Source organism: Brienomyrus brachyistius, chromosome 23 (assembly GCF_023856365.1).
Source record: "Brienomyrus brachyistius isolate T26 chromosome 23, BBRACH_0.4, whole genome shotgun sequence".
Taxonomy (NCBI): domain Eukaryota; kingdom Metazoa; phylum Chordata; class Actinopteri; order Osteoglossiformes; family Mormyridae; genus Brienomyrus; species Brienomyrus brachyistius.
In genome coordinates this window covers 10,070,260-10,093,406 of record NC_064555.1, presented here as the reverse complement: position 1 = coordinate 10,093,406, position 23,147 = coordinate 10,070,260, and the positions used below count along the sequence as shown (strand labels likewise).

Below are 23,147 nucleotides of genomic sequence, written 5' to 3'. Positions count from 1 at the left end.
ACCTCCATCTTCGCACATGATGAAGGTTTTCGGATGCAAGGTCGGTGTAAACCATTTCTTTTATAGCTTCACACACTCTTGGCAGTGCCTAGCAGAGCAGCTCCAGCCTCTTGCTTTTCCACAATCCTTTGTGCCCCCATTGCATTGCTGAATGTTATGTGTGAAGGTCACCTCTGATATGCTACTGTAGGTTCAACATGCGGCTGCCAAGACATAACGTGGTTATCCCACAAATCCAGCTCTTTTAGGGTGTACCCACACATGGCGATCCGTACCATACCCGAGCACATTTCAACCCCAAAATCCAGTTCTTTTGCCTGGTGTGATTTCTTGAAGAGGTGGGTCCTGGCGTGACTCAGTTTGGCGGTACGCATCTAGTGTGATCGTTAACCATGAGGAACTTGGACGTGAGGTCAGTGAATGCAGCTGGCCATTTAGTAAACATGGCAGCAAAGGTGCAGTGTTTGCTGTACAGTTTGGCTGACGAGAGTATCCACGAATGACTGGGTGCAACACACGAAAACACAGAGACATTTGGTAAAATACGAGACTATCTGCTTACACATGCAGCAAGATTAAATGAAAATGACTACAGTGTTTACTCGATAATAAGAGGGCTGTGTGTGTCATTGTGTTCAGAAAGACTCCAAATCAGGCACCAAATAAAGACACTACATTGTACCATGTAATAATGATTTTCTACGATTTCTTCAGCACAAGACATCACAGGTGATGATGAAGGTGTTCTCAGGCTGAGAACATCAAGCACAATATGAGCACAGACCAGTGGGGGAGTCGGGAGGAGGGACAATCGTGATTGGGCATGCTACAAGACAACCGGCCCGTTGCTAGGTGAGAATCCTTCCCAGCTCACAGATTCAGTCATGCTACATTCTAGGACTTTCTGCAGTGAATCATCCTATGCACCATTTCCTGCTGTGGTCCCCAGACACCTTTGGCTATCCAGTCGCTTCTTACTGTGAGGATCAGCCATTATCACGGAAACATGGTTTCGCTGAATGTGTAGAGGTGTGCCCAAGAGGCCCAGGCCAAATCACGCCAAAGTCACTATCACTCAGAAAAGACACCAGAGTGTTTCACTGTGCGACAGTGTAAATATTAACTTTGATCTAAAATACACTTTTCCTAATCCTTGATCCTTAACTGATGTGCTCCCTTGGATTTACGCTCTCCTGAGTTATGGTCTACAACCTTCTACTCCCATCTGTTGCTATAAGGCATACTACAATGAATGGGCAGCTCGGAGCGCGTACGGAGGTGATTCTGACATCGCAGAACAGCATGATACTAAGGCCAACCTCCCCCAAGACCTCTCAAAACCGCTTTTTGGCAGGACCACAATAGAAAGCACATCAAGTATATCTGAGAAAATCGTTTGAATCCAGAACAAATCTTTCCATTACAGTACAGAGAAATCCCTGGATTGAGGAACTGGCCAACTGGAGGAAAAGTATATTAAATAAAGATGTAAAGCATCCCAAACAGTAAACATATAGTGTAACACTCTGAATGAAGGTCAATGTCGGCACGCATGTTTCAAGAGTTCACTTCCTGAAGCCATCATCACCTCTATGTCACCTCTATCCCTCTATGTCCAATACAGAAAGCAAGATAAGCACCTCCTGGTTCATCTTCAATTCCTAGGCTGCCGTGACCCATGTCTGACGGCTCCATATCTGATCCAGGATGAGAGGAAAAAAAATATGAACACAGCAGCTTTTCCAAAGTCCTGGGTCCTGGGAAATGTTGTATTTCATGTCTGCAATGTTACAATAGCACGTGCAGGCACACCATCCACATTCCTGAGGAGTACAAATGGAGATCCTGTGATACTCAGGGCTTTGTCCTTCTGGCACATTAACGTCAACATTTTTGGCTGACTGCACGGTGTCCTCAGAAGCTTAATTTTCTCAGAGGATGATTATGCTGAAATATTGCCTTTCCTTGTTTTCTTAAACTGTTCAGAAATACCTTATTAAAACAATACTAATGTGAATGTTTCAAACATCACAACATTGTCTTTTTTTATTGGAACCATATTGGACTCTTGCATCCAACACAGTTATATATGCAGATATATGCAGGCTATTCGTGTCAAGTAACATGAAAACAGCATTGATCATTTGAATGCGAACCCAGTTTCGCTAAGCAGATTAGAGAATTTTAAGAACGAAACATTCTGCGCGTAAACACTCGGTCCCAAAATGTAAATTGAGGTTTGCCATTTCCAGCTGTTTTAGAGAAATGAAACATATAATCTCGGTAATTTTTGGGGGTGGAATATGCCTCAATTGGTACTTTTTAAAATGTGCTGTTAAGCCTAACAGTTATATAAAACCGTACTGTAGGGTCGTACGCCGCAATTTAGCTGACTTACATAGTTAGCTGGGATGTTATGGATGGGTATGCAGTGTAACCTTAATTTTCTTAAAATAATTTTGTAGTGCTTTGTGGCAAACTGTATGAAATTATACCTTCTCTTTTTGTAATCAAAGAATTTCACAAGGGCTTATTATATGTGACACATTGTTTTTTGTTGATCTCGTTGCCATTAAATGAAGGTCTTGTACGCTGCTGGAGACCCAGATATGATCTTTGACTCGTTTTATAAACTGTTTCATCAAGGAAACCAATATATAATAACGGTGAGCTGGATCAGATCCATGCGACGCGGATTTCACAAGGTTGTATCGGGACAGTCCGCGTTGGGGTCACGGGGTCAGGTCATAAATGTCCCCCGTTCCACTTCAGAGCTGTGCATACAGTGAAAATTAAAGAGCTTGCTTAACAGCGTGCAGTCTGGAAAATAAAAAAGATTATTCTTTTTTTGCGAGCATGGAAAGCAGCCACTTTGTAAGAGGGGGAAAAGCATGTAGCGTGGGAAGTATGAGGAAGACGAGGGTTAGTTGGCCAGGTGGCCCCTCGCACAGATACGGCAGAAGGTGCTCACAGATAGCGAAGATGTTTCGGGAGGGTCTCTGATTCCAGTTCTCTGCCAACCTAAGAGAATTTTATAGATACGTTCATGATGCATTATAACGCATTCATAAAGTATTATAAACACGGCTATAACTATTTATAAAAAGGCATGATACATTTTAGCCATGTTTATTATGCATTATGAATGCTCTATGAAACTCTTGTCTGTAATGCACTGTAGATACCTTCAGAATGCAATAATACTTTATGAATGCATTATAATGCATTATGATGACTGCTATAAGTAAAGTGTTACTGAGATTTTTTGCAGACTCTTGTTTATCAGGCTAACACCGTTCCCAGATCCCTCCCCAGCTAAGACTGAGCCCCAGGAGACACTAACCACTTAAATACTGTACAACGCTACAATGACCCCACATTGCTTTAAGAGTTCATAACTCAGGGTTTCTTAAAGTACCTTTCCCAAGGAATGATGTTGCAATTATGCTGCTTTTTTCATTGTACTTCAAGACGAAGCGCAAATAAAATAATAAAGCACAAAAGTATAACAAGTTACAAAAAAGAATTACAGATACAAGGATGCTGAAAAAAAAGATGTGGGGATTTATTTCACATATTACTTGGAGCAGTAACTAATATTTTTTGTAGACCAAGCGATTTCCCTATAAGTATAGATATTGCAGGAATCGAATGGTTTGCAATAAAGGGAACATTTCGTCACTGTAAAATGCGTATAATTTGATAAACGGCAATGCTTAGGCATTGTAGTCCTGCAAATGATCTCGAAATAATCATTTTCAGATTGAAGTGTGCGCCTGTAAGCGTGTGTGGTTTATAGCGTGTGTTTAATATTGCTGAGCGTTTTTTTTTAGCTAAGGTTGAGAGCAGACTAATGAGAGGGTTATGACTAATGATAGGTATGAGTCTGCACGGTCTTGCGCATGCATCACGACAGAACGAGGAAGGTGGATGTGGGGGGCTATTGTGGGGGGGGTTGTTGCAGGAGGTGGGGGGGGGGGGGTGTCACAGGTCGTGCTGGGATACGCTGCCAAATCACCAGCAGCAGACACCGCTCTCTCTCCCCAGGTTCGGTCTGAGACTGATGGTGTGCATCGGTCTCCTCCCCTGTAAGGCGCAGCCTGATTCTCATACCGCGAGCACTTCAGAGAACGAATCTATTTATAGAGATGCTGATTAGATTCCAGGAGAGCAGTGAGATGTTATTCAGAAGCTCGCGGGACATCTTCGTGACTTCTCTGCGCCCTAACAAGCTCATGCAATAACTTCTTTAGTGAAAATAATTAAGCTGGCTGGAGATGCTGGGAAGATCTGGGAATATGAGGTTTGATTAGTAAGTCAGTCCCTTCCTGATAGTTCATTTTATTGGTGTCCTTGTCCCACTTGACCACATTCATTTTGCTGAACCCAAAAGCTGATGTCATTTTCCAGATCTAATCACAGCAGAGGGTTTTACGGCACAGTTGCTACGATTCACAAAAGAATCGTGTATAAAATCAATTTATACGTCCCTCAGAAACACAGTGTGAGTTCAGACCAGGACTAGGAGACTTAAGATTCTTAAATGACAAGTGAGAAGCGGTTAGTCCATAAACATGTTTTGGTGGCACCAAAAATCCTGCCCTGATCCTCCCAGCTGGTGGGACCCCTTTGTTTTCAGCCTCGGGGCGCAAAGGGGTGTCGAAAAAAAAAAATGCAAAATACAAAAAGCAAATATAACAAAGAGGGTTAATCTGAAGTGAGGTGAACTGCAAAAATGTACTAAGTGAAATGGTCAGGTATGCTGACGGAAAAAGGTACAAATTTGTACCTTTGAGGGTACAATTATTTGTCTGGGGCTGTGCCCTCAAGGGTCTGCCAATTGTACCCTAGATATAGGTAAATATACATACTCTAAGGTACAGAAATAAATGTTGAGGAACATTTTTGTACCACTGGGGGAAGATTAATGTTGTTCGCATTCTTTCTTCTGACAGTGCAGTTTCCTCAAATATCTGTCAGTACCAGTCAAAAGTTTAAGCATTACCATAATTATCTACTGAAAACTATATGTAGTTGATCTTCTAACAGGAGTGGAAGTCAGTTTGCTGTACTAAGGACTCAGACTTTGAAATATTTTTGGTGCACAGACAAGGTGATCCCGCCCCCCCATACCTGTAATTCAGCTTCTCGTTTTCCAAGTGGAAGCTATCGTACTGTGAGAAGGCCTGACGCCCGTCCCAGTCCATTAGCTCCACCCGCAGGCTGTACTGCCGCTGCTTGGTGAGGAGGAACACAAATTCGTTCCCTAGCCAGTGCTCTCCAGACACACTTCCGAAACCCTGTGTGAGGGAGAGAGAGACCCCATCCTTTATTGGTGACATCAAAAGCTTGGTGACTGTGTGGCACAGATTGCATAGATTAGATTAGATTAGATTAGATTAGATTAGATTAGATTAAATTAAATTACATTAGACAGACAGACAGACACTTTATTGATCACGAGGGACATTTCTGGATGGCCAAGAGTTGCTGACATGTTCTACACCAGTGTTTCTCAACCTAATCCTCGGGGTCCCCCAGACAGTCCACATTTTTGCTCCCTCCCAGGCCCTAGCACACCAGAATTAAACCATCAAGCAACCAAGAACTCCGAATACCTGGTATAGGTGTGATGGGAACTGGGACGGAGCAAAAATCTGGGGGTCCCAGAGGACTGGGTCGGGAAAACCTGTACTAGACAGTTATATAGCATGGCTCCTTACATTAATTACACTCAAAAGTTACATAACTTAAATGTTTGTACACTGTAGTCATTTAATGCTGGTTTAGATCATAAAACTAATTCCAGGCATAAATGACTGTACCTGTAAAAATATGCAAACTGAAACAGATTCATGCGAAGCTGCGCTTGACTCTTTATCATATGTGGATCTTTCCTGAGACAAAAAATAATAATAATAATAATAATAAGCAAAAAAAATCACTTATGTAATCCAACTGAAAGGCATGTTGCTGCTCTTGCACCATTTCAGCAATTACAGATTTTTTTTTTATGATCAAAATCACTCTGGCAATTCTTGTGATGTTTGTTTTTGGCAGCTGCAATGCACAGCTGGTAATATTAGAACAAATTCCGGAATTATCTAAAGGCCGGCTCCAAATTTCAATTAATGCCTGGACTCCAGTCCACGACAGCCCACTGTGGTAAATATCATGCCCACTTCTCTCCTTACACGAGAAAAAGGCCCAAATTAATATGATTTTTTTTCCCTACAGTAACTGTTTATGCATTCTGCTCACTTCCTCTTGTTTTACTTCCTTGCTGGTAGCATTTCTTCTCCTTTCCTTGTATGTAACCTCCATGAAATCCCTCGTATTTGTATCTACGCAGCACTGACTCACATGCAATCCAACAACACGCTAGTTCCCGGGAACAAAACTGTCTTGGCTGCTTCCTGGCCTTTGCGTGTTTTCGTGTTTTTGTGGTATTCAGTGTTCCCCTCCACGCATTAAGGATTAAGGGCCTGATTGATTAACTTCTCCGTGCTGGGTTCTTCTTTTGACGTTCTTCGAAAGAAGTTAGTCGCAAACTAAGCTGTTCAAGCTTCGTTTCATTTCCCTGCGTGTGGAAATAACATCCCAGGATGGATCCACAGCTCCTTCTCATCTGGCCTCCTGGATCAACCCATAGGTGTGGAGCATATATCAGTGAGCAATGGCTGATCAAGAAGAAGAGATTCACCAAGCTTCCCTCTCTGAGAGGTGCCATGTCTTTCCCACATGTCACAAGTAAACTGGTCTTCATTCATAACTCCTCTCGTCACTCTTCAGCATCACAGGCTTCTTTGCCTCTCTGGTGATCAATGGTCTCTTGGTAGATAGGGGTAGTCTAGTCTTACTGGAGCTTGGTTTGTGATCCCTCAAAGGTTTGGGTTCCTTGGAAAGTCACTGTTGACCATAGATTAAAATCTATTCACAGGAATAACCTGTCCCTGGAATGAAATGAGAGAGTCAACACCCTTCATATTCACTGATCTCGAATTGGACTAACCACATGATACAGTAAGGACTGGTGCTACTGTGTTTCTCCAGTCCTGCACTGCACACAACAAACCTACAGGCCACTCAAAATTTTCCCAGGTCGTTCCGCTCAAATCCAGATCTGGAATAGTAGATTGATGAATGTACACAGAACTGGTGCCATCTGGCATCCTTAGTAAGAGTGCTAATCACTTCTTCCATGGATATCTTCCTCCTCTTTGTTTCACACAGTGCCCCCGCTTTCAGTGGTACCCTCCCCTCCGCCCCCCGATTGTGTAGGGAAGCCCCTGGTGCACAGTGCTGGGCTCTCTGGAGTCACTGAGTCATCTTCCATTTGGCATATCTATCCCATTAAACTACAGGCCTGTCAGGGAAGCGATTACCCAGCGGGCGCAGCAACCTCTGAGGCTGATTTCAGCTAAGATCGCTCAGATCTCTTCTTCTCATGTGGATGGCCAAAACAGCTGGCGTATTTTTACATCCATTCTTTATTTAACCTATTGCTCAGATTCCTCATTGGTTATTCATTAATGGAACGATGTAATGCTTCCGCATTAGCATTGTGGTTGGTGGTATGTGAGTGAATGTTCTGAACATCATTTCACTGGCGGTCGTTGTGGAGACCACATACTCCGACTTTGTTTTCCCTCTTTAAAGGAATGGCCTGTACTATGGTTTGCACCCAAACTTGAGAGGATCTGGATCACAGATTTGATTCCCATGACCTGCAGCAACAAGTAATATTAGGTGCTTTCACATCGCCGGAAAGGTTTTCTGGAACAAGAACCTTTTTCCGGAACCAGGGATTTTTTGCTGCGTCAATATTGCAGTTGAGCAGAATTATTTCCGTTCCCCAATTACATTTAATGCATGAATTAATACATTTCTTTCCTTTCATCTCCATATTTCTGCATCAGAAAATTCGATCCCAGACCAATACACTTTTGTCTAATATTGCTGTTACTAGCAGTGAAACCTGCCAGCGATTATTAGCAGGATAAGGTTACATAATTTTTTATTCTGTGGAAAACAAAAGATTGATCTGCTTGTCACAGGTCATATAAGTAAAAAATAAATAAAGTTCCAGTTTGATCATGATCGCTACCCCCAGTAACTAACAAATAACTAACAAAATGACTTATTTATCCTCTGACTTTTTGCGTGCCGGTGTAGTTTCACACGAAATTTCGGGTGAAGTTTGACCTAACTTTTTGCATCTCCCATGAATATTTAACATGAAGGTCCCAGTTCCTGTGGCATGGTGTGAAAGTGACACACGAAAGTGGCCTGGAGCTTCAAAACTTCCGGGTTGAGATAGCCCAGGGGCTTGTAAACTGGAACCAGTTTCTGGAACTTCAGTATGAAAGTGTCTACAGAGACTGAGGGAGGTGCACGGGCGTTTTTACAGTCTGCTCCTCACCATCTTGTACTCCTTCCATGTCTTCTGGAAGTCTAATCTGCCATCCTCCCTGTGCTGAATCACGGTCCAGCCACCACCTGCAGCTTCCATGTTGCAGTAGACCTACAAAGGTGGACAGGAAGCAGAGCTGAGACACAGACCTGAATGGAAAACCATCTCTAAACCCAGAAGAAACCCAGACATCAGGAATGGACTTTGTAACTCAACTAAAATAGGTTTTAAGTTAACACTAATTTCGCGGGTATTTATATTTTATCTAATAAACCATTTATCTCATTAGCACACAAATCTTAAAACTGAGCTGAAGCAGCATTAGGCACCTGGAGACCACTGCCTCCTAAAACATCGCATGGTTGGCCGGGCTGGGCGCCGCTTCATGTCGCATTTATCTGGCATGTGAAGTTCCCCCACTCCCAATTCCATAGACTGCAACTAGGGTTGCAAAGGACTGGAAAATTTCTTGAAACTTTCCAGAAACTTTCCACGAGAAGATAAGCTAGAAAATATTGAACTATGGAACTCCGCATGACAGTCTTATTTGGCAAAGAAAGCAAACTGCATGAATAGTACACCATAGATTATAACTTATAAGCAATGCGTTTTGATTCAGATGCTTATTTTATTATGCAGACACAATTACTCACAAGCACTTGGTTACACAATGATATCATTATTAGTGCCATCAAGACAACATTTAAGTTTCCTGTTACAGGCTTACCTGCAATTATTCCCATTATATTCCAATTAATTCCTAGGAAAGTTTCAAACTTCCCAGAATTTTCCCTGCCCTAGCCACAGTTGAGGACATACCCATGTCCACCAGCCCACCAAATATTTACGTACAATAAAGGGTTTAGCTCTTGAAAATGAGTTAAAAGTCATTAAAGACTCACCCAGACCTGAAACATTTCACCAATAACCTTTTGCCCACCTTTTTGGTCTCCAGGACGTTGACGTTGACGTTGACGTAGAGCGTGTAGACGCCATTCTTAGTGAAGCCGGCTTGGAAGAGATCAGCGCAGTCGCGGAACTTCTTCTCCTCGTCGGCCTGCTTCGTGCTGTTCGGTACTGCTGCAGGACAGCGCGCAGAAGGTGCATGGTTACCTCCTGCGGCTTTGAACAGTTCGCCGCGAGCAAAGAAGCTTTCCAAAGAAAACACCACAGTCGTGGGGAGCGCAGGAAACAAACGGGGACAAGGAGTTGAAATAAACCCGTTAACCAGAAACAGTGCAGCCATGGGGGGCGAAAACGCTCAGCTGCATGCCATCAGATGCCAAACATGTCATTACGCCCCGATGGCCGGTCGCTCTGCTCTACAAGCTTTAATTCTGACAAGACGCCACTCTATCATGATGACTGACAGGTGTGCTGGATGCGTGTACAACTCCGCCCACTTCAGAAATCGTGCTTTTGTGATTTACTGAATATTCCACCATCTTTTTCACTCATTTTTCTTTTTTTTCACATCCTAGGAACTAATATAATGAGAACGTAACGTCAGAAGGGTGCCTAATAGGAGGGAGTTATGTATAAATGCCGAACGGATTACACACACTACATAAAACGCGATGGCAGTTAGTGGCAATGTCTCTATCCTCCCCGGCAATCCAAATAAGTGGCGCTAAAAGACACCCGTCAGCACCATAGAACAGGCATTTTCTGGCTCTATCTTTGAGCTACACCTGTTCCATTATACCTTTTGAAACCCAGAAACTACTTGAAAGATGTTACTTATTACAATGCTGGCATTCTATGTTTTGTTATGGCACAGCAAGCGTATTTTTAACAGATTATCTGACCTCATACTGAAAGCTTGAGAAGACTTGGCATCTGCACTTATATGCATAAATATATCTGACGACTTGAAATATGCTTTATGTTTTATGTTATATATATTAACTAACGCAATCTGTTTGTGTGTGCCTACAATATCTGCACGTGTGTGTGTGTAGATTTTATTAACGCGATATATTGACTGAGAAAATATTTTTGACTTCAATGCCACAGCCTTCATAGTGAGTTGAACAAAGAGCATTAGAAACCTTAATTGACTCTACGATCTATCACCGTCCATGTAGAAAAGGCCCGACTTTGACAGCGTTATCAAAGTGTCAGTTGGACATGTGTTTACATCTGCAGATAATTATGGCCACAATATTTTGAAACCAAGCAAGGGGCTGAGGACAAAACACTACAAGCTATAAATTTTGAGTTCCTGTTATAACAAGTGGTTTATATTTACCCTCCAAGTTTAGGTCGTATCGGACTAAATTCCTTCCGATTTTTTACGAGCCGCTCATCTCAGCTTTCAGCCTCATTGTTTTTTCTGCAGTGATTGTTGATGCGTAGGAGATGTAACTAAAAAAGCAAAATATGTCAGCGTTCCTCAGACGTGGCTTTGATCGCTATCCTGGGGCGGGACACCTCACATGGACAGGCCCTCAGTTGGAAAGATCGTTTTGACCTTTTTTAACGTGGTATTGAGTGTCACCGACCAGGATCTCACGCTGAGAGGGGTTGACGGCCGGCAACCTCGCGCCGTAGGGACTAACACAACAAGGTAGCTCCGTCAAACCGCAATTTGCCGCAAGCTGTGAATCCACAGGGTGCGTTTGACGGCCTAACAATATCTATGTCAGACAAACGTCCCACACTATAATTCAGAGTCAGCTTGTTGAAACGTGCTACAAGTTCACCAGCTGCGATCAACGCTCAGATGGCCGCCATAAGATAGCAGCCTAGAACAACAGATGATTCGGCACATAAAACACTTATGTCGTAATATCCATGGGCCGCAAACACTCTGTCTACCAGTGGGGCTTCGTGTCTGAAGCTGGAGTCTGTATAAATGAAATGTGCTGCAAACTGTACTAAAGATTGTTCCTTCAGAATCACAGAACAGCATTTCCCCAATGTCACCCAGGGAAATCCATGCCGTCAGCCAAAGAATTCAGCACCACTGTTGATTACAGATGACCTCCTACCCTAATGCATAGGTACGGCCTTTGTAGGAGGAGTCATACAGGCCCCTGCACTACAATTCCTATGTTGTTGGGGTTCAAATGCAACTGTTTTTCCCTTATAGGACGGAGGTACAAAGAATATTTGGGTCTGGGATCTCTGAAACGAGGAGATCTCTCCAGATATCTGTCTGACACGTCATCATACCGAAAAAGAAACAAGAAAAGAGATTCCGATTCTGTTACCAGATGTCCCACAGGAAAAGCAAACCCTATGAAGTTCAACTTTTGCCCTCCAAGTCTTGAAAATGCTTCTGAATCACCCTAAACCCGACACCTCTGTGTGACTGACACCAGGGTCTATCAGCTTTTGTCATATGAATTTTTGCCGCTGAGCTTTTAGACAGGCAGACTGGTCTGTGTCTGACACAGCTATGGGTGCAGGAGCATTTCAGCCTGATAGAGCTCTGAGTGCAGTGCTATTTCAGTTTGACACAGCTTTGGGTACAGTAGTATTCCTAACAAACAATCCACCGGTGATTAATGCAGATCCGCATTGGCTGTGCAAAATCCTATTTAGGGTGCTAGGCAACGTTTCTGCTAAGGTTATTGTTCAATCTCTTCAGCGAAAGCTGAGCTAATGACTAGCATTCACTGTGATCCCAGAGGACTGTCCTTACACAGCACTGTAAATTACAACCAGGAGTGCATTATAAGCCTTCTAAAGCAGTAATATAATATCTAATTAAATATATTAGTTCTTTAAATCCCATAATTTCATGCAGTAAGACCGGGCAGGTTCAGCCTATCTTGACGAAATTGCTCACTGAATTCTGTCCTGGATTGAAATGGTACAAACTGATGGAATAACTAGGAAACATGCTTATAAATGATGTTAAGTGTACAGAAGTGTGTCAGAGCCATTGCTTATCTAACACTAGGCATGTGTTTATTGCTGAGGCTTGACACATGTCTCTTCTTTAACGGCCTGCTTCCTATCTCACACCGGACAAGTTGGAAGCCATGGGACGACCTTCTGTGTGTGTGTGTGTGTGGGGGGGGGGGGGATCCCAGCAGGAGGCCCTGAGATGGAGCAGCAGGACTGGGGGGTGAAGTTTGTTCAGGCTGGTCTCCCATTCAGGCACTTCCAGGCCCCGTGTTCAGATGAAATTTACTGTGACCCACAGCGTCGGGGTGATGTCGCGTGGGGGGGCTGGTGGCTGAGGCACACTGTCTGACCCCGCTGTTTTGCCCCATTTTTGTTGGTGGTTCCCAATCCCTCATTATCACTCAGGAGGAAGTACATTCTATAGTCTATTAACCCGCCTATTTGTCATGTTACTTGGGACTCCACTGCCTCACTGTTGTGGTGTAATGAAGCATTAATATAAACAGCTTCTCGTGGCTGGAGAATATTTCTGGGGCTGAGATGTGTCATGAGCCCAGAACCCAGTGCGGGGTGGGTGGAGGACGACATGCGGTGGGGGACGAGCTTCCCACGGCTATTCCCATCTGGGGTGTGCCCCACGGCCGCAGCCGGCAGCGGCAGGGTCTCTGCGTACCTGCATCCTTGTTGCACAGGTTGAGCAGCCCGTGCACCGAGTCCATGAGGTCCTGCTGCTGCCGCTGCAGGGCCGTGTTGTTGCCGGTGGCCTGGCCCAGCTGGCTCTCTAGCTCCTGTATCACGTGGCTCTGCTTGGCCACCAGCTCCTGCAAGCTAACCTTCTCCTCACGCAGGGACTCCAGCTCCTCGCTGTGCCTGGCCTCCATCTCCTGGATCTTCTGCTCCAGGAACCTGGTGACATGGTTACAGTTGAGAGACATCTACCCTGCTTCATTCATTCCCTGCATTTTCTCATAATATATCCAGCTCTGAAGTTCCACGTTAAAATTGTACATCGTTACAGAAGAATTCAGATTATATATTTCATAGCCTCACAAGTCTTGTATTTTGCGGTTTTCAACTATAAACCCATTTGATCACAGATACTTGCATCGGGGCAGATATTTTTCTACGTTGAAATATACAAAATTTATGGATTTTCTCATCTGAATATACTACCAAATTTCAGTAATGTAAGATAAACATTCCCTACCGCTCATGAACAAAAAATATACAAATGTAATAAGGTAATTGTACATGGTAAGCATTTAAGCAGCAATCCTTCAAGCCTTAATTATATCAAGGAATGCAAGAAAATTATAGATACCTCTACAGCGAATTCATCATTGGATTATGTGATCAATTCAAACTTCAAAAGCATTTCCTATTGAGAATGAACACTACACATCTGAAAGACAGTATTCTACACAATAATGCTGCATGCAGACTCCAGATGACAAAGGAAAATGTCAGAGGTGTCCTTGTCATGCCTGTCCAAGTAGGACCATAACAAAAATATATGTCAGAGGTGTCCTTGTCATGCCTGTCCAGGTAGGACCATAACAAAAATATATGTCAGAGGTGTCCTTGTCATGCCTGTCCAGGTAGGACCATGCTTTGTTGAAAACCAAGAAGCTATGTGCTGTCCAGCACCTACATGTGAATAACAGGCTATATTCTACATAGGCATTAGAATCACACTTTACATTTCAATGATCACACTGAAAACGCTACAACAGTACAAAACACAATAATCTCCACAAGCCTTGCAGTTTCATGCATATGAAGTTGGAACTTTGGAATACATTAGTTTTAACCATTCTTCAAACTACCCTTAACTAAAACCTTGCCTTCTTTTTTCCGGTTATACTTAAGGCATTGAATGAAAATCAGATGTCTCAGACGGAGGATGTCAGCCACACGGAGGAGCCCCTGACCCAGCTGAGGGGCCCCATCAGGAGCCACATGGAGGAGCCCCTGACCCAGCTGAGGGGCCCCATCAGGAGCCACACGGAGGAGCCCCTGACCCAGCTGAGGTGCCCCATCAGGAGCCACACGGAGGAGCCCCTGACCCAGCTGAGGGGCCCCATCAGGAGCCACATGGAGGAGCCCCTGACCCAGCAGAAGGGCCCCATCTGGAGCCACACGGAGGAGCCCCTGACCCAGCTGAGGGGCCCCATCAGGAGCAACACGGAGGAGCCCCCGGCCCAGGTGAGGGGCCACATCAGTGCCCACATGAGGCCCATTACCTGTTCTTGTCGTGTAGCTTCCCGATTTCATTGGTCTGGACGAGCAGCTGCTTCTCCAGCTTGTTGGTGGACAGTGAGTTCTCCAGCAGCTGGATCTCGAGCCGTGAAGTTTGATTTAGAACCTGCAGCCAGTTTTGTGCATAAAAGACATGAGATCATAGTTATGAGGCAGGATTTTTCTACATACGCCGTGACATTTAAAACCTTTCCTTTCTGCACTGGTGCACAAGACCAGACACCAACAGACACATACAGAAATGCCAGGACACACACACACGTTTGTATTCATATCTTTGTGGGGACCATCCATTCATTTCTATGGACACAGTCCTAATCCCATCTATGACACCTTAACCCCTCCCAGCCCTAACGTTAACCATAAGTAGCCAAACAAAATACAATACTTTAGTTTTTTGGTTGCAGTCATAGATTTTATTATATTTTTTTTAGAAATCAGTTTCCCATTGCAAGGACCAAAAAAGTGGCCCCTGTAACATCAAAATAGGGTTTCTATATACATAATCCCCCCCCGCTACACACACACGCACACACACACACACACACAGATTTAGACACGCAGACACACCAACACACACACACACGGACAGAAATTCAGGGCCCAGAAATGTCACCTTGGGTTCTCCACTACAGTATATTTTGCCATGTGTGGGGGCCCCCCACGGAATATTTTGGGGCCACAAAAATGTGCTGGGGGCCTTGAAATTGGCAGGACCTCGAAGCCCCTCCAACACACACACACATACACAGACAGAGACACACATATACAGACAAAGACAGATATAGTTGGGGTAAGGAGAACTATTTCTCTTGGATAGCTCCCCTGAAAGGGGAACATTTGAGTGACTGAGGAATAGTCGCGTAGACGGTGTACCTGCGTCTCCACATCCGTGAGCTTCCGCGTCTGCTCAGCGGTCTGGGACAGCAGGCTGGTGCCCATCGCCAGCATGGCGGCGGTGTGGTTGTGCACGGCGCTCTGCCGCAGCTGCGCCATCTCCGACCTCATGCTGTCCTTGATGTAGTTCTCGAGCTGTCCCCCGGGGGAACACAAAGGCAGAAGCGTGAGGGCAGAGCTCGCCTCGAGACGGGGCCGCAAACTGGGGAAACGGAAACTGAATTCCTGTCCTTCGTGAAGTCTCAGTAAAACGTTCGTGTCGGGGAAACCTCTCTGCGTACAGGCAGGGAGTCGGAGGATGCCCAGAAACAGATGTGGGCAATTTGTGAAGGAAGGAAAGGAGGGAAATAGTCGAGCACACGGTGAAAGTTTATCGTAAATGAGCCCCTTTCATCTTTATCTCCTGCCAGAGCGTATGACGAAAAAGACAAAGAGTTACACATGCAAAAAGTATTACATGGGATAACCATTTCTAGCTCAGCATATCCCAGCATATTGACTGACTGCGGGTGTTTTATGAATTTGTAACCACAGTTACCCTAAGGCTAAGTAGATATTTGTGCTAAAAATGTTGTACTTTTATGAGGCTAAAGTTTCTTGACTATCACGTTAGTGTAATCTGCAAATCCTTGAAACACCGACTGCCTTTGTCGGCTAACTCCGTGGGTCAGGCTGCGTAGGACGTCCAGACAATTCCCAGGAATAACAGACTGATAAATAACGTCACCCTCCATCCTGCGTCCAGTGCTTCCCGGCAGTATCAAAGAGTGGACAGCACACCATCAGAAACCAGTACCATCAGAAACCAGTACCATTTCTGTGCCTTTGCTTGTGACTGGGGCTGTACCCTCAAGGGTCTACCAGTTATACTCCAGTTCTAGGTAACTGTACCTTTTAAGGTACAGAAATGGACTCTGAGGAACATTGTTGTACCACTGGGGGTACAATAATGTTGTTTGTATTGTACCTTGTTTGTACCTCACACAGTTCATTTCTGTAACTTAAAAATTACAATTACCTACAGCCAGGGTATAACTGGCAGACCCTTCAGGGTGCAGCCACAGTGACAAGCAAAGGTTATACTTTGCATTAAAACTGTTCTTCACATTAAAGGGTTAGCTTTTCTCCGATTAAATGACTACAGAGGGAAAGACTCACTAATGGTATGAAGTCAACTGTGAATATGTACAAATGACAGCTCTTTCAGTGTTTAAAATCTAATACCAACATTATCTCGTTAACTTCAGGACCATTGAAGTTAAACCACTGCAGTTACACATGCTACCTATATGTCAAACAGGCATTATGTAATCAGTCAGAAATTCTACAAAAGCCCTCTTTATCATTCAGGTACACTGGTGTAGATGTAAAGAAACCACAATCTTCAAAACTAAAAGGTGCTTTTATCTGAAGCAAACATGGTAGTTGTTTCCGTAGCATACAGACAAGCTGGAGTTCAGTCTGCGTCCTGTTTCCGTTTTTTCTTTCGCAGTACAGCACAGGCAGGGGGCTGCTGTGACTGACCACTGGACAGGGAGTAGGGGCTGTGTTCAGGGAAAGGTCAATGTGTTCAGGGAAAGGTCAATGATAGTGAAAGTAACAAGAGGGAACGTTTGTTTGCAGAGCTCAGCATCTCTGCGTTGTACACGATGAATCACACTGTACGGCATAACAGCACAGTCAATGAAATCCTGTCTGTTTCTGCTTTACTAATTATTCCTTAAAGAAAACACTTTGCTAAACGTGAAAATGGATCAGCCCCCTGCATGGGAATAAACCAAAGTTACTATGCAACAAACATCTCAGTACTTTTTGGGGGTTTATGCATCCTTGAGGGATCAGAACTAAATGATGATATCCACAAAACAAAACCAAACTACTTGTATTATAAATTACTTTGCCCTTTTCCAGATTCACTTATCCAAAACAAATCTGATGTTAAAACAAAAAACACAAAGCTTATGGGAGTTTTACTTACACAAAAATGTTCTGAGGAAACAAAAAATGATTGGTTCAGAGAGGTGACCAATCAGATTGAAGAGAAGGTGGGTCCAAGCGACTAGAGGAGGCCGGATCAAGACATCTGATTGGCTGGTCTTTGCCTCTTCTAGTTGTTTACATCTGCCTCCTCTACTATCATTCTCACCAATCATTTTTCATTCTGCCCTCAGAGCATTTTTGTGTAAGTAAAACTCCCACAAGCAAACACAATACAAAATTGCTAGGTTGACTCTAAATTACTCCTAAACAGCCCCTTCCCATGAAGACATGGGCTGAACAGAAGAGACATGAGCTGTCCACCAACACAAAAGTACACGGTGTGCTTGTTAAGAGGAAACCACAGTGCATGCTGACCTCATTATGCAAGGTGGGTGGACTGGAGAACAAGCAGATAGTGTGCTGATCAAAGGCAAGCCCTTGTAACCAGAATGGAGGTCCTTTCTCTGAGTGAAGTTTAAACTGAATTGGGTAAAGCATGCAGGAGTCAGGGCACGACACAAAAAGTAAGCTGTGGAAATCACAGTGTCGTGTTTATGGCACTACAGACAGACGTTGCCAGATCGCATCATCTCTGCAGTTAGCCACGTTTATGCAGGTCTTCTTTGTATGAATGCCCATCCTTAGTATTCTTCTGTTTTCGCATTAGTTTCATAATAGAATTCACCAGATCGCTGGTGGTGAATGATCCGGAATTCTCCCTGGTCCAAATACAAATGGTCTTCGGTCGGAAAGCACCTGGACTTCGTACTCGGGAGCTAGGAGGGTAAAGTGTGTTTAATGTCTAATATGACTGATGTGGATCTTTGCTTTTGCACCTACAACCCCTCTGGGATTCTCTGGGAATGTTCAGGGTGGCAGTGCATGTTTGAAAGGGGCCTCACACAGACAATCTTCGCTTGTGTGCCAGCCTCACATCACCAAGCACGATGCCAAGCGTTGGGTCTAGCGGTGTAGAGCACGCCGCGACTGGACCCTGGGGCAGCGGAAACGTGTTCTGTGGAGTGGCGACTCACACTTTTTTATCTGGCAGTCTGATGGATGAGTCTGGGTTCAGTAGATGCCACGAGAACAGTATCTGTCTGACTGCATTGTGCCGACTGCAAAATTTGGTGGAAGAGAGAGAATGGTATGGGGTTGTTTTTCAGGGTTGGGCTCGGCCCCTTAGTTTCAGTGAAGGAAACCCTTAATGCTTCAGCATACCAAGACATGTTAGACAATTCTATGCTTCCTACGTGGGAACAGTCTGGGGAAGGAAGGCCCTTTTCTGTTCCAGCATGACTGTGCCCCAGAACACAAAGCAAGGTCCATGAAGACATGATGTGGAAGAACTTGACTGGCCAACAGAGCTGTGACCTCAACTCCATCAAACACCTTAGGAATGAACTAGAATGGAGATTGAGAGCCAGGCCTTCACATCCAATATCAGTGCCTGACCTCGTAAATGCTCATCTGGATGAATGGGCAAAAATCCCCACAGACACTCCAAAGTCTTGTGGAAAGCCTTCCCAAAAGAGTGGCAGCTGATTTAGCTGCAAAGGGGGTCCAACTCCATGTTGATGCCTATGGATTTAGAACGGGATGTCATGAAAGTTCCTGTAGGTGTAATGGTCAGGTGTCCCAATACTTTTGTCCATGATTTCTTCTTGAGAAGTAACTGATTAACTAAGTTATCTGTATCTCCTCCAGTAAAGTGTAACCCTTTGGATAATGTCCAGACCTGATTTTGTGGGCAATGTCTGGAGTTTTTGTGCGAAAATGGCTTTAGATCAATCAAATAAAAGCAAAGGCCAGGCCCTGGTGTCTCATTACACCAAGAACAGCTTTATGTTTCACTCATTGGGAGGTTTGAGTGCTGCTCTGAAAAGGAACAGTCTAATGAAGTGAGTCGGCAACCAGTCCCAAGCTGAAAAATTGTGTCACACGAAGCCAAACCCATTACTGAATACAATAAGAAAACACGCAAACTAGGGGCTCCGGCCTCAAAAATAATTCACCAGTGAGGCCAAAAATGATAACAGCATTAAATGGTTTGAAACTGTACTCATGTGGAAAAGTAGAGTTTTCAGGGTAATTGCTATCACATTTTTCGTCAAAGGATTAAAAAACAGAGCATGAAAATGAGATCAAAGGAGAGAGGTTATCCATTACGGGAATAAATCGGCGTGATTAAATTTAAATGAATGGAATAAGGAAGTGAGTTACCGTCTACTGCGTGGATGAACGACCTTCCAAACAAATTAGCGGAGGGCTACTCTCCGCTGTCTCCCTCTGTGATCCGGCCTGACAGATGTTTGAGTCTTTTGGGCGTCATAAAGGGAAAGAACCAAGGAGAATGAAGAACAGAAAAACACGCTGCAGCGTAGGGATACGTTTTGGGAAGCAGTTAAACGATTCTGCGTGGGCGTCCAGTTATTCGAAAACCCCAAAGCGGGCCGCTCTGCCTGCTACAGGCAGCGCCTGAAACGCTCAGAACCTTTAAATAACAATGTAAAGCCTTTCATTGCCAGAAACCAGGAAGTAATGCAGCATCACGGTGCCTGAATGGGTGCATGAAGGTCACAACAGAGTGATGGGTTACGTCCAAAAATCGGAGAGATCATTTTTAAGAAGATCTGCTTGTGCTTGAATACTTTTAAGACATGTATGTTGTTTTCAATACAAAAATTGATTTGTCTAAATTGATTTGTCTACAATATTTAGTCTAGAGATACAGTGCATAAAAAGCATAAAATTATTAAAACAAAGAAAAAAGGTCCTACATTGTATTTATTGGGTACCTCTGTTTGGATTAGATTGATTAGACACAAGCTACGCTGGTCTACTAAGGAAGGCTATTTGAAAGGAAGACACAAACTCTTCTACAGTATGGTTTCGCTCGCAGCATAATCATTACCTTGCAGCAACTATCTGTTCACATTTAGTAAAAATATATACAGAATATATACAGACAGTTGTCTCATGGACGGCTAAGTGCAGTATTGCAGTCAGCTAATGACAACTAAGTCAGGAAACAGCTGCAGAGGGCAACTTTTATTGAAAGTCCCAAATACGGCTTGATGTAATTGATCTCGGCTCCTAAATCCCTTGGTTTTATCAGTTAGGTAACGGCATGTGCTTAAGTCTAGTTAGAAGGTGCATCCAAAATGTTAGCACAGTACAGACCTTGGTGGTGTATGCTGAGGTCACTTGAAGGACTTGCTGCTAGTGAAACAAAAGCAGAATGTGCTCAACAGACAAGCTCCCAGCTTTCACTGGGAAAGGGGCAGAGGGAACGGCACCAGCAGATGATTTCCCACAGACCGAGGGCTTTCAGCTAAGTCCCGGCCTCAAATTTCACTAACGTCTTTCAGAAGTGTCTGTAAAGTCAAACACACCAGATGAGGCATTTTTGTGCAATGGCGTATCTGCAAAAACTATCGGCTCACAAATCTTACGTGTGCACAATTACTTTTCCTTTCTGTTGACCATCAACACAAGAGATGGTACAGTATGTCAGTTCTGGAGCACCAGACTCAATGTTGCGTCTTGCAATGTGTGGTTGTATCTGGGTTCCTGTTTCTGGTTTGCAGGGTTGTTCCAGTCTCGGTATTTGGTTCCTATGTCTGCCGGTGTGGTTTTATGTGCCGGTGTTTTTTGTTCCAGGTTCGCGGTGCCACTTAGTCAGAATTTCCGCAGCTGCAGTGTCGGAGTCTTGTTTTCGGGTTGTACTTCAGTCTTCACTCCTTGGCCACATGTACTGGGCGCCATCGCTGATGCCTCCGCTTCTAGGATCTCAGTCCTCTTCTTGTCCTGCAAGCAGCATCTCCGATGGAACCCCGGGGCCGTTGGACTGAATGCCTGCCATTTACTATATCAGTTATGAACTAACTCTGAAACTAAAACAAGTAGATTAACGATCCGGGTTTCACTGTACAGTTAGGCTCCCTTTCACCTCATAAATGGTAGTAACTAATCCATAAAATAAGAACTATGTTATAACTTGTGCATAACTGTCTAATAATAATTTTAAAAGTGTTAGAACCTAATTAATAACTGATTATAAACCATTCATAAATCCTTTATAAGGGCAATCTTACTGTAAAGTGGTACCACAGTCTTAAAGGTTGTATATTACTGCAAAGACTGAACTGAATGTCATTAAATAAAAATGAAAAAAAAATCACTGGACATTTTGAAGGTGTTTAAAATATGATTATGACTATTTTTATCAATAATATTTCTATGAAAATGGAGGGTGATTTCCATCACTGGGCAGTAAACTGAATATTTAAAAAGTAATATTTGCTTTCGAGCTGAAAATACCACCTCACACTTCATGCTAAACCATCCAGAAATAAGGAAATCAAGATGCTCACAAGCTTGTTCGGCACATGTGGAATCGGCTCGGCCTTCATCACAATGATGAAAGCCAGCTTTCGGACGCATCACGCCAAGCCAGCCTGTTCACGGATTCAGAGTGTGAGCTTCTCTGCCGGCCTCACGTTTCAACGGGCTTTAAAAGTTTAACGTGAACCAGGAGGGCCCAGCCCCGGCACGTCTACCATTCTGCTCTGCAGAATTTGAGGCCTATTGGTTTTAATCGAGATGTCGCCCACCCGCTTAGGGTCAGTCCAAATGAATAAGGTCACCACTCTGGTGGGCAGGTGATACGCTGTTAAAGCCGAAAGTCTCTCAGTGGAAGACAGGGGAACATGAAACCCATAACTTTCAGTTTTAATGAAATATATTACTAACTGGAACAAGTACAATGTCAATGCTTTCTCCCATGATTTAGGTCGCTGCATACATTTAATAGACTGGAATGGTTTATTATATATTTAACTATATATTATAAAGATATTATAGACTTTTTGATGGAATTTCCAATTCCATTCTGTTTTTCGCTTTCAGTACACCATTCAACACATTACATGAGATATTCAACACTTTAATTATTACAAGATAGACTTTGCGTTAATGATTTTGCCCAACTGCAGGATAAGGTAAGTGTTCAAAGCATGTTTAAGGCAGGCTAGGCTAGGCTATGATGCTTGCTAGGTTAGGTAAATTGTATTAAAATGCATAAAAATGTCTGTTAGGTTAGGCATACTGTATCAAAATGTATTTTCGCCTTACGATATTTTCGCCTTACGATATTTTTGCCTTACGACAGATCAGAATATAACCCCATCGTAACCCGGAACGTCTGTATCTAGATACACATACAAATTTATATATACACATAGAAACACACACTTGTTTCTTTGTCTAATTTCATTGGTCGTGAAATACTAAACGGAACTTTTCGTTGCATTTACCTTTTCGTGTCTTTACAAACAAAATAAAAAAACTAGATGATACACTGAAAAAATCTCCTAATTCTGTTTATTTTGTACAAATGACGTAGATGTTACATCAGAGGTTTCCAGGTATAATATGAATGTGAAAATATATTTACTTTCAAGCTTGGACTGGAATATAACAAAAAGGTTTTCGTGGTTTATATGCTGTGAGAGTCCAGTAGCTGCGCTTTCGGGCATTTTTAAAATTGCTAAATCTTCTCCCCGATTACCACTGGCCAAGTGAGAGTGATGTAAACACAGCTTTATGTCTCCCTCAATGCCACTAGACAAAAAAGTCATAAACATTTAAGTGCATCTCCGCTAGGCAGCCTATGTACACAGAGACTGTAGATGGCTTTGGCAGAAGGTGGCGTTGACTTTAAGTCTTGGGTGTTTAA

The 23,147-nt window shown here is 43.5% G+C and overlaps 1 protein-coding gene across 1 annotated transcript in view; it reads right to left on the bottom strand.

Annotated features, from left to right (window-relative positions):
* The window catches only part of angpt1 (angiopoietin 1), a 50,373-nt gene that overhangs the window by 10,853 nt on the left and 16,373 nt on the right, over positions 1 to 23,147 (bottom strand). Inside the window, exons 2-7 of the mRNA XM_048993635.1 lie at positions 15,407 to 15,562; positions 14,515 to 14,636; positions 12,945 to 13,177; positions 9,354 to 9,493; positions 8,423 to 8,524; positions 5,134 to 5,300 (exon numbers count right to left, since the gene is read on the bottom strand). Of these exons, the coding sequence (XP_048849592.1) occupies positions 5,134 to 5,300; positions 8,423 to 8,524; positions 9,354 to 9,493; positions 12,945 to 13,177; positions 14,515 to 14,636; positions 15,407 to 15,562 (920 nt within the window). The remainder of the gene's footprint in view (positions 1 to 5,133; positions 5,301 to 8,422; positions 8,525 to 9,353; positions 9,494 to 12,944; positions 13,178 to 14,514; positions 14,637 to 15,406; positions 15,563 to 23,147) is intronic.